Raw genomic sequence first — 11,288 nt, forward strand, 5'->3', positions numbered from 1 at the left:
GCTAATTTCAAATAGAATCTTTACATTGGTCAGTTCTGTTCTGCTTTTAATTGAATAATTACATCAGTTTTTTATTAGTTAAAATCCCATTTTAATGTATTTTTGATCTACTTAGATCATTTAGATTGTAATAAGGTAAAGTTATTATTGTATCTAGTTGTTAATAATCTAGTAGTTATAATATACAACAGAAAGGGTCAAGTCAGCAGCTCATATGCCTTGTAAATTGAGCCTTGATGACATCAGAGGGATCTGAGTAGTGCTGATTATGGTTTATATAATTCCAAAAGTTCAGATTTAAGATTCAGCTGAAAGGACTTTCATGTATGCTGAGGCCAGAGAATTCATAGTTATAGCTCTAAAATTTAATTATCCCTTGACTGTGATTTTGAAAAGGTGACAGATTTGAATCTTACATCATATGTAACATTGACAAAATTGACAAAGCACGATTTTGTAAAAGTCCCAGATATTTTTATCTGAAGACAGTATTGTCTGATTAAGTTTCATTCACCTCTCCTTAATGAATTTGCTCTGCAAAAAACATGATAGCTATCAAACTACCCTTTCTTTGAAGCTCTGTGTAATTGAATTCCTATTTCTGCTTAATTGTAATCACTAAACAAAGGCAAATGCAAATAAACCACAGGAGAACAGGAAAAAAAACCAGAGATTAAATAAAAATAAACCAGAGGAAGACAGGAAATAAAATAGGAATTTAGAAATCATGACTGATTTACAGAGGCTGAGAGGAATCAAGTTTGTTTAGTCAACAGAAGAAAAGATTGATGTGGGACACATGGTCTTCTGAAATGTAGAAAGCCACTGGAGGATTATGGTAATCATTAAATTACAGTAGTTCCTTTTTTTTTTTTTTTTTGACATTTTTCTGTCAACATGCTTTCTGACAGGGGCATACTGGATGTGGTCGATTCTTGGCATGTCTGTCCCGCAGGTAGAAGCTCACTTTCAGATCTAGAGGCTACATTGTGATATATCCTGAGACTATAGCTATCAATTTCCTTTCATTTCTTGGGAAAGTGCCAGAAGGAGAGTTCAAAAATTGATACATTACTTAAAATACAAAAATGCTCACCCATTTCTCAGTGCATGACATGTCACAGTGACCACTATGCTATGGCTTGGGTTTTTTGCTCTTAAGAGTCTGCCTTTATCTCTGGAGTAAACAAATTGCCTTGACAGAACACAGTAACCTTTTAATGTAACGTGACATCATAACGCTAAGTCCTTGTATTCAGAGCAGTTTCAAACTTTTCTACCTGCATTGTTGCTGGAGAAATCATTGCTTTGGAGTACAAAAAGATTCATTTCGCATGTGGTCTTCAAACTATTTCCAGCACCTAACACTTAGTGAGGTAATAGAAAATTTATTCAGTTCATATCACAGCAAGTTTTTTGCTCACCCGCAGGAAAAAAAAAGCGCTGAATTGAGGAACTTACCTTTTTTCCTTCTTTTTGTACTCTATCTGGTCTTGCAAACCCTGTACTTGAGACTTTTTTTAGCAATTAGAAAACCGTAGTTATGCATGTAAATGCCTCCGTTTTATTAGTACTACATGAGAGTTCTAGTTTTTATTAGGTTTAAAGAAATAATTTACTGCATCTCAAACTTTCATCTGCCCCAATCCTTATGTATCATTCCATGCTAATGGTGTGTTTATGTATGTGAATTATAAGCTGCTGGGGATTGCTAGTTTTTTCCCTGAAGTGCCACAGGTGATATAATAAGCAAATGGGCATAATTGATAGCATTGAGGAAAGGATCATAAAATATCTATTTCGAACTTATTATGTATGGAACAAAGAAAGAGTTTAGCAATATCTCATAAATTTCTGACAGTTGCTGTATTTCACGTGTATGACTACAGAGGTTGTTCATGCTGTGGCTGAAAGTCACCAGGAGTGTCTGCACAATCTGAGCAGAAGATCTTGATTAGAGAGAACAGACTGAGCAGAGCCAAGTTGTCAGCTCTCTGGTTTGCTCATCTGACCAGCAGACCAGCACTTCCCTTTACATTGTGGTGTTACCTATTAAAGCTGCGGATGCAGGGGTTATTCCTTTATAGAAAGGCCCATAGATAAAACTGTGAGTCATACTGCTAATTCTGTGCCTGATTTTTGACCTGTTTTAGAGTCTTCTGTAGCGTTCCATCACCATAGTTACAAAAATTTGTCTGTAAAAAAGTTTTACTTAGATTTCAGTTTTGTTCTTGTTACTGAGCTATGAAAAGCTCTCCTTGGATAGATGAAGGTTTGTATTATTCTGTAGTCACTTGATGAGACTGTAATGTTTTTCCATTTCAGGTGTTAGTAGTTGCAAGATTTTACAATATTTCTCTAGGTTTAATTTACCAGGTTTGTCTAACAGCTAGATTCCTTTAGACAAAAATATTCTGCTCAGAAACACTCAGATCTACAGGATGCTGCCATAGTGGAGAATAACCTGAGATGAACTCCGTAAGGTAGCTAGGAGCCTGATTATCTTCATTAATTACGAAATACTATTATTGGAACCATAAACTTGTTTGAACCATTTAAGCCCATAGTTTATGTAACAGGCACAGTTACCTACTGATAACATTTTGCCAACTCTGTTACAGCTCGGTAATGTCACCTTAGTTTTGGAGATCTAAAAGAACTGGGCATGTGCCTAGTTAGAAATACTGCTTGATTTGTTCTTTCTGTTGCAGGCTTCCAGGTTAATGAAACCTGATATTTGTCTCATTTAAGTAGCACTCCTGAACAAAAAAAATGTAGATTTAACATATGCAGTCTCTGTAGAGTCACTTTTTGGATTGCAGGCTCTTCAGTGGTCAGATTTTTGCTCTCTTTTTGTAGTTCCTAACCCAAGACAAACAGGTCTTGGCTGATACTGGTGGTCTTGGTTGGGTGGGTGATTGTCGTGCTATGAAGATCTCAGATTTAGAGAAGCAAATTTGGGTGGGAGAGTGTTGTTTTGTTCAGATTCACACCAGGAAACAAGTGTGCTCACTAGTGCTGTAGCTAACAGGAAGCAGTAGTGTGTCACCTCCAGCTTCTGAGCAGAGCCTTTGCTGCAGACACCCTTAAACTTCAAAGGGAGCTTCTGTCAGAACTTGGCGGGCCCCTTGCACTCCTCTGCAGGTGGGTGCGAAACTGGTGATCAGGCAAACACCAGTGCTTCATAGTCCTATAAGGTCTTCTCATGAAGCAGAGAAGGTGTTATTTTTCTCAGACTCTGAGAGTCTGAGCTATGCAAATTTTTGGATGATTTCAGGGGCAGTTATTCATTAGGAAGTAATGTCTACCTTCTGCTGGTAGCATCACAGCATTCAAATTACAGTAGCCCATCCTAAACAGAGTTGCAGGGTATAGTTTAAAGATGATACTGATGATTGTAGATGTATTAAAATGATATTGAGGATTGTAGGTGTGACTGGATTTTTCAGTTTTTTGAGATCATATTTAGCTTTTCTGTTGTCTAGAAATAATGACAATAGAGGGAGGGGGTAGAGGTTGAGAATTTGTATGTTTTTTGATGTGCCAATTCTGTAGCATTCAGAGTGTCCTGTGTTTTCCTGGGGTTTTAATCCTGCAGCTGCTGGATAGAAGCAGTGATATGTGGCAGTTGTTTAAAAACTGAACATTGGTCACGTTCTGTGACATGTGGTGATTGATGAGTACAGCAGACATGAGGAGACAGTTTTTCTTTGAAAACAGGAATAAGGAAATATCCTAGTGGTTTATTTTAAATGGAAGAACAGAAATCTTATTAGAGCTATACTTGAAGATTGATGGAACCAATTCATATTTCTAACCTGTGTAATACTGATTTTGGAACATGAACATTACATAGAGAGGAGAATGGTATTTGGTTATATCCAAATGTCTTTCCAGCCTGACCTCAGATCTTTGAGCCATGACTTGGAGTTTTTTGGCTGGGTGATTGAGTAAGAGGAGAAGGGAGGGAAAACTTGGGTATGGAAGTGGAAGGAGTTGGGGAGCCCCAGGACAGGCTCACTGATGGGAGCTCAAAGGGTCAGGAATAGTTTGAAGAATGAGTGCATGAGAATATCTTTCTTTGAGAAACGGCATTGGCAAATGGAAGTGGATTGAAAGGGAAAAATTGAAGTAAGTTACAGGATCAGTAAAAGGCTCTCAGAGGGAGCTGTTTTTCACAACCTTGCCATTAATAAATTATACAATTATCATTTCATTCTCAAATGGAGATTGTAAGAGGAAACTCTCTTTTTCCCATTTCACCTGTTTTTCCTTATATTACTTTATCACTTGTTTTTGTAATAGTTTTCAATTGTTTTGGTTTTTCTTTTTAAGATAGTTCAGTTCCTCACCAAAGAAATAAAATTAAAGATACATCTTCCTACCTTTTGTTTTCCATGTGCTGTGGGCACCAGCTAGCTTATGATCATCTCTACATATAAGCAGGTGTTAAAAGAAAGGAAAACAATTCAAAGTAGTACTACACCTGGACGGTAGATACATTAGAGCTAATATTTAATTTTTTGGTTTAGGGATTGATTTCACTTCAGGTTAGGTTTTTCAGGTCTAAGTCTTTCCAATTATGATGGCGCAGAAATACTCATAGGGTCCCTGCCACAAAGGTATGCTCTGTAACTGTTGCAGCATCATCAACTCTTCAATAACTTAAGGGATTAAAGCTTACTTCTGATGTGCCTTTTTTTGGTGTATGTGAGTCTTTTATTCCTGGAAAAGTTAGTGTGTAAACATCCAAATGTAGCAATTAGTTTAAGAGGGAGAAGAGAGAAAAATTGGCCAGCAGTTAGAACAAATAGCTTAAACAGTAAATAAAATAAACAGCCTTGGAGCAAATCCAAGGAGGACAGCAGGGAACCAATTCAAACTGCATTGATCCAGCAGACTTTAAAATGGTAGTGTTAAGAGCAATAGTTTATTTAGATTTTTCTTTAAATCGTATTTTTTAATGAATTTGCATTTTTGGTAGGGCAGGAAGGAACTGAAATAAAAACAAAACCAAGTCCAATTGCTTTTGCTGTTCATTCTTGAATCCTACAGAAGTTACTACTCTGAGACCAATAAAGGGTTTCAGATTTTTGCAACAGCTGTTTGAGCTCTTCCATCTCTTTGCACCGGATGATGACTCTCAAAAGAGTTAGATCAGCCTTTCCGCTTTTTACATTTTATTTTAATTAAATCAGATAATGAAAAGAATAAACTTTGTAATATATTCTGCAGAAAATATGATAACGTCTTCTACTTATGTATCAATCTAACTAGCAGGCTCCACGGTTGTGGAGAATAGACAATAGTTCATGAGAAATGTTCATTCACTAAGGTTATAATTAAAATGGCAGAAGGAGTATTTAATGTATTGTGTGGATCACTTCACAAAGATAGAAGTCTGGCCAGTGTCTGGGTCATAGGACAGTAGGTCAGAGGTCCAGCATCTCTCTGCATGTCATTAGCACATCCTTAATGGTCTAGAAATAATGATTCTCAACAGATAACAAGGAGCTTTGAAGCTCATAATTTTGACAGGCTAAAAACAACTCTGCTTTGTCAGAAAACATTAAAACTTTTTTGAGAGCAAAGTGATTATTTCACTTAAACTTTTGCCATAACATTGTTTCCTGTTCCTAAAACAAATCTGTTTAGTTCAGATTATGAACTTCCCATTTGTAAGTTCTTCTGTTTTAATTGAGGGCCTTCTGGTTAGTGGTTTTTGTTTGGTGTAGGCATCACCCATGGAAGCAGCAGAATTTAGCAAGATTTGATACTGTTTTTTGAATCCTAACCAGCTAATCTGTACTTGCTGCCTCAGTCTGTCCTTGGTGAGACCCTACAGACCTGCCTGTGTTCAGGGCCCAGCAATCAGCACACTGCCCAGAGCCCATGCCCTAAATTTCTCCTCTGTGAGCCCAAGGTCCCAAAGCTTCTGCAGAGCTTCGTTTGTGCGAGCCTGTGCTTTGTTACTGTTCCATGGCTGCAGCTTGGAACTGTGGAGATACCACTGGAACCAGGTCCCAGGCTTGTGTGGCTGTGGCTGCTGGAGGGTTTGTCCACGCTGCATTCAGAGCCTTAACCACACCAAAGTGTTTGTACAGCCAGGTTAGCTTTAACCCAGTGGGGTAAGTGCTGAAAAGAAGTCAGTCTCAGTGTCACTGAGTTCTGTGCAGCCTTCTTTGTGATGCTCCTGGGGCAAGGGCTAAGTATCAGAGAGAGCTGGCTTAAAATAGCAGTTTTCATGCTTGGAGTTAGGGATGGATGACAAGGCACAAAATGTATCTTGGGTGGAGCATTGGAAATACCAAAGATATGTTCTTATGCACATTTCTTTCCATCACTTTCCCCCACCCTTCCCAGTCCCCTCCTGGCAGTCACAGAGAGTGTTCCATGTATTTTGAGCCAGTGGCTGCTCAATGCCAGAGGAAGCCTTCCTGATGGAGCCTGTACTGACCCGGTCAAGGCCCGGTGACACTGGATTGTAGATGGAACAAGTAATTATCCTGTTGGTGTTACATAAAATAATTTTTGAAGAAGTGATGCCTGTTGATCTGGAATGTAGTGGCTTCAAGTAGAAGAGGGTTGGGCCAGGGGTGTGGGGAGGTTGCTGCTGCCTTTAGCAGTACAAAAAGGGAAGAGCTGCTGCCCAAAGCCAAGCTGTGAGTCTGAGGGGTTGGACCAGAGCCAGATCAACAGGCATGGCAGGAGCTTTGTTTGCTGTGGGCAGGGTGCAGGGAGTCAGAGGGAAGGCAGAGAAAGCATTAGTGCTAAAACAGGTGAGGGGGAAATGCAAGAGATGAGATTTTGGGATAGGCAGGACATGAGGGATGTGTGGGTAGAGACACGCTTTATTTCAGGAATAAAGACAGCCTGTCTGAGAAAATGCTGTCCTCCAGCGTATTTGGACATGAGTATGCACTCAGTGTTTGTATTTGACCCCTCGCAAATGCAGTGTAGAGGACTCTGAGGGTGTGGTTTCATGACCTGAAGTCTGGTGACAGCAGTAACATGTGAGGGCTCCTGGCCCCTCCACTTGGTCCTCTGCTATGCTCAGGGTGGTTCCTAAGGCAGGGTTGTTAACCAGCTGGTGGGTTTTGTTTAACCTGGACAAGCTCAGGTTTGCAGTGCTGGCCCAGCCAAAGCAGCATGGTGGGGAAAGGACCAAGGGACACAGTAAGGTTGTGTCAAAAGCCTGGCACATGCCTTCAGCAATTTGTGCTTGAAGCCATGCCTTCAGTGGGCTGAGACCCTGCAGCAGGACCTCCAGACTAGCACCAGGCATTATTTAACTCCATTAAGTGCTTGTTACAAACTCCAGTGTGTGCTTTTTATTATTCATTTTCCTGCTGGCTGGTGACACCTACCTCCATACAGCTCTCACAGGGCAAACCCATGCTCCCATCTGTCACATCCCACTCCTACATGGAAGGGAGCATCCAAGATTCATCAAAGAATGGCAAAAACCAGAAGGGTCCAAAAGAAGTTCATGGAGTTTTATTAGCAAACTACTTGGCATAGAAATTCATGTTTTGCCCCCATTCTCTAATAGTGAGAGGAATAATAAAAGAAAAGAGGGAAGAAAGAGAAAGTGAAAGATCATATTGCAGAGGAAAAGAGATCCACAGTCCTGGATCCAGGATCAATCCAGCCAACAGGGTATCGAGGGCCTGGGGGACACATCCAAGGCGTTTTGGGGCTACCTTCTTATAGGTAAGTTTTCCCCTCCCTGGGATTAGGTTTCTTGCTTGTCATGTAAATGAATTGGCATGTGTAGTCTTCTGGACTTCATGAAAATGGGGGGAGCTTTGAGGGCCTTTTGGTGGTCTTGATCCCCCTCTACTGGACTTGCCTGCTCCTTGACCCCATTCCCATGCCTGCACTGTTTTGTGTTGTGTGGTCTTCATGGACCAGAACAGGAAAATTGGTCCCAGAAAGGTGCTGCCTTACCTCTGCATATCCCCCCTTTCCAGCCACATCCTTTTCTAGTTTGCCTGCTTGAATGGTCATCCGTGCTTGAGGCATAGCAGCACATTAAATCCTTATTGCCCAGGCTTCTGCACCATCTCTGTAGCCAGCTAGCAGCAGTAGGTGGCTGGAGACAGTTCAGCTGGAAGCAAGGGACATTGTATCCTTTCTACCCTCCTGTGGTGGCATGTGGTGAAGAAAGTGGAATGGTCTTATTCTGGCTGTTTGGATGACAGCACTCCCTTGTTAAAGCAACTGATGGCCAGGATGAAGAGATTTATCATTAGAAATTGTTACATCCTGAATAACTTAATTAGTGCATAAATTCTGTCTTTTGTGGGTGGTGGTGTGATGGTGAGATTTGTCCTGTGTTTTTCTTCTATAGCTTTATCTTTTTTTACAAAGAAAGTGTACTCAGTGGGAGAAATTATTCCCCATACATGTGATAATGAAGATAAAAGGTGCATGTGGTTTTGTCTTTTGCAATGCAAAGCAAGAATGGCCCTCTAGTGGTCACGATATGGGGAATGTTCATCTTGCACAAGCAGTATTGCAGTCACTGTTTTCTCCAGGGCACTCTAGTGAGGAAGACATGCATGATAAAAAATTTTCCCTTCTCCTTGACATTCTTGTGCTTCTAGATTGAGTAACTAAGATAATATTTGCAATTTAGTCATGTAATTGGCAACTTCAGACTGTGCATCTGGGGAGCTTTTACTTAACTGACTTAACTGCACACTTTAATAACGATGGCAATTATTTATTGAATAATAGGCTATTGGGTTTCTTAAGTAGCTAAAGCACTGAGCTGTGGAACAAAGACTTATGTAAATTACTGTCAACTATATGACACAGTTTGTTCCTGAAACCAAAAATTATGCCTTCATTTTGTTCACTTTTATGTAATTTTCTTTTTCTTTTTGAATTCTTCTCAACAGCCCAGTGACTTCTCAGTATCTCTAAAGGCGTCGGGGAAGAACAAACATTTCAAGGTGCAGCTCGTGGACAATGTCTATTGTATTGGGCAGCGACGCTTTAATACTATGGATGAGTTGGTGGAACACTACAAAAAGGCTCCCATCTTCACCAGTGAACACGGGGAAAAGCTATATCTTGTGAAAGCACTTCAGTGACATTGAAGATGGACTTGGCCACCTGGGCCTCTTATAACTTACAAGCCTTAGGTCCTAAATTCACTTTTATAGAGCAGAGCAATATCTGAAGCAGGCTTAAGGAATAGGCTCTTTCTAAAGTGTTTGCTCTGTCAGTTGCTGTTTGTCCTTTCTTTTTGTTTGCATCTTTTTGTGTTCCAGTTTTGTTAACCTCTGACCACCTCTCTTCAGGTTGAGAGTTTCCCTTGGGTGGCCATGGCGAGCACTCACCTTCCCGGCAGAGTTCAAAATGCCCCTCTCCTGTGTACGTTTACATAGTTAGCTCAGATCAAGGAGGGGCGTTTTCAATTCAAACCAGTGTTAATCTGTTCAGACTGCTCATGCAGGCAGAACTCTCCGTTCAGAGACATCGGGCACAGTTTGAATGCACTGAAGCTGCAGCTGCTTGAGTGAGAGAGAGTAGACATAACAGTTGTGGCTGTGAGTTCTGTAGCTATATCGCTTACCGAGTAGGATAATACAAAATCTCCTAGTTCCTAGAAGCACTCTTTACACTGTACTCTGCTATTACATTGCCTCTCTGACTCTTTGTAAAGAGTACACTAATTCAAAACATTTTGTAATAGTACTTCTTAAACTACTATGGTAAGATTGTAGTAAAAGAAAACTAGTGTATTTTGGTCTGTAATTGCAACAAAGAGAAATTTTATTTGAAAGTTGATTACTAGAGAAAGAATAATTGAATTGTAAAGGCTGAATGTTTTGGTAATCTACAACCAAATGTGCCATCCACATAATGCTTTTTCCTCTTGCCCTTCTGCTTGTTTGAATTAAATGATTATGTATTTAATTCTCAAAGTAATATGTATCTGTAGCTGATTGTTGACACTAATACAGAAGATTAATAAAAACTGATCTTGGGACAGGGTGGGGCGGGCTACCAACACTATATATATATTTGCTTTACAGAAGGAAATCTTCGGGTTTTACAGAGGATGGCGTGGTTGGTAGGAAGAGACACACAGAATGTTTATGAAGAAAATGCATTTTTCTCTTTTCTTTACATTTAAACTCCTTTATGGTTTAAATATACAGTCTTTAGATGGCACATTCCTGAGATTGAAGAAGGGATCATGAGATCTCAAAATCTTGCATACTCAGTTTTTTGGATATTGTAATAAAAAAGGTATTATGTCATGATGGAGTACTGGATTTATCCTTGGGTGGTAGTCCTGGTGTTACTTTAGCAAGGTGAAATAGGGTGAATAATGAATTTGTTTGTCTTGGAATTTGTGTGGCTTAAAAAGAAATCATCTGCAACTGCAGAGGACAGTTTTGATATGAGGCAGTGTCTAATGAGCTCTGTGTTTCTTGTTTCTGTGATAATTAAGTCCATTCAAAGCTTTAATGAAAACTGCAAGATGGACCTGTTTCCTGGTACCTCTTTGCTATTAAAACACATTTCTTAACCTATTCTGTATTTCAGCCAGTAGTAGTGGAACTACCTCTGTGTATAACTCCAGAGCAGGTTAAGCAGACACCAGCACTGTCTGACTTGCTTTGGGGTAAATCGTGCCACTGCCAGGAGACTGCACTGGCACCTTTGCAAATGAACCGCAGCCTTGCTCAGATCCAAGAGGCAAGTACAGTTTCTGAAGTTCTATGCACGTACTATTTTTCCACCACTCTTGAAATCTTATTTCTGTAAGGTTTTCTGACTTGACAGCTTGTATTGGAACTAAAAACTGTATTTTTCTGTATGTGCATTAACTAAAAACTGGGCAGTGACACTTGTGCTTGGTAAAGCTTAATGAAAGAAAGCAGTGATTCAGAGCAATCCAAAATGATCATGCATCATCCTGAAGAGCACCTACCCATGACTGTCTTCTAAGAAGATAGAAGTTTTCCTTAGGAAGTTGGTGAGAAGTACCAGTTGTTTACAACTTACCTACAGAAGGACTTCACAGTGAGCTTCTTAAACCTCATGAGTGAATTCTGCAGAGAATGTAGGGATTTGCCTTCTAATTCCTAGTTTTTTCTTTAGGTGAATCTAAGCATGTACCAAGTATGGCAATAACATTAAGAAAGTCGTATGTTGTATGAGCATTTTCAGGTTTGAGTGAATTGCTTTTCAGTCTCATTGTCTCTTGGTAGTATTTGCAAAAATTATATATGGGATTGGTTTACCTTTTCAGTAAACTGATTATT

At 39.8% G+C, this 11,288-nt stretch overlaps 1 protein-coding gene across 3 annotated transcripts in view; it reads left to right on the forward strand.

Moving 5' to 3' along the window:
• The window catches only part of NCK2 (NCK adaptor protein 2), an 86,177-nt gene extending 75,893 nt beyond the window's left edge, over positions 1-10,284 (forward strand). For all 3 annotated transcript variants that reach the window (XM_082278174.1, XM_082278173.1, XM_082278175.1), the window contains one exon: positions 8,907-10,284. In XM_082278174.1, the coding sequence (XP_082134300.1) occupies positions 8,907-9,101 (195 nt within the window). In that variant the 3' untranslated portion in view covers positions 9,102-10,284. The remainder of the gene's footprint in view (positions 1-8,906) is intronic.
• The last annotated feature ends 1,004 nt before the right edge of the window (positions 10,285-11,288 follow it).

The sequence above is a fragment of the Coloeus monedula genome, assembly GCF_965178545.1.
Source record: "Coloeus monedula genome assembly, chromosome: 3".
Lineage (NCBI taxonomy): Eukaryota > Metazoa > Chordata > Aves > Passeriformes > Corvidae > Coloeus > Coloeus monedula.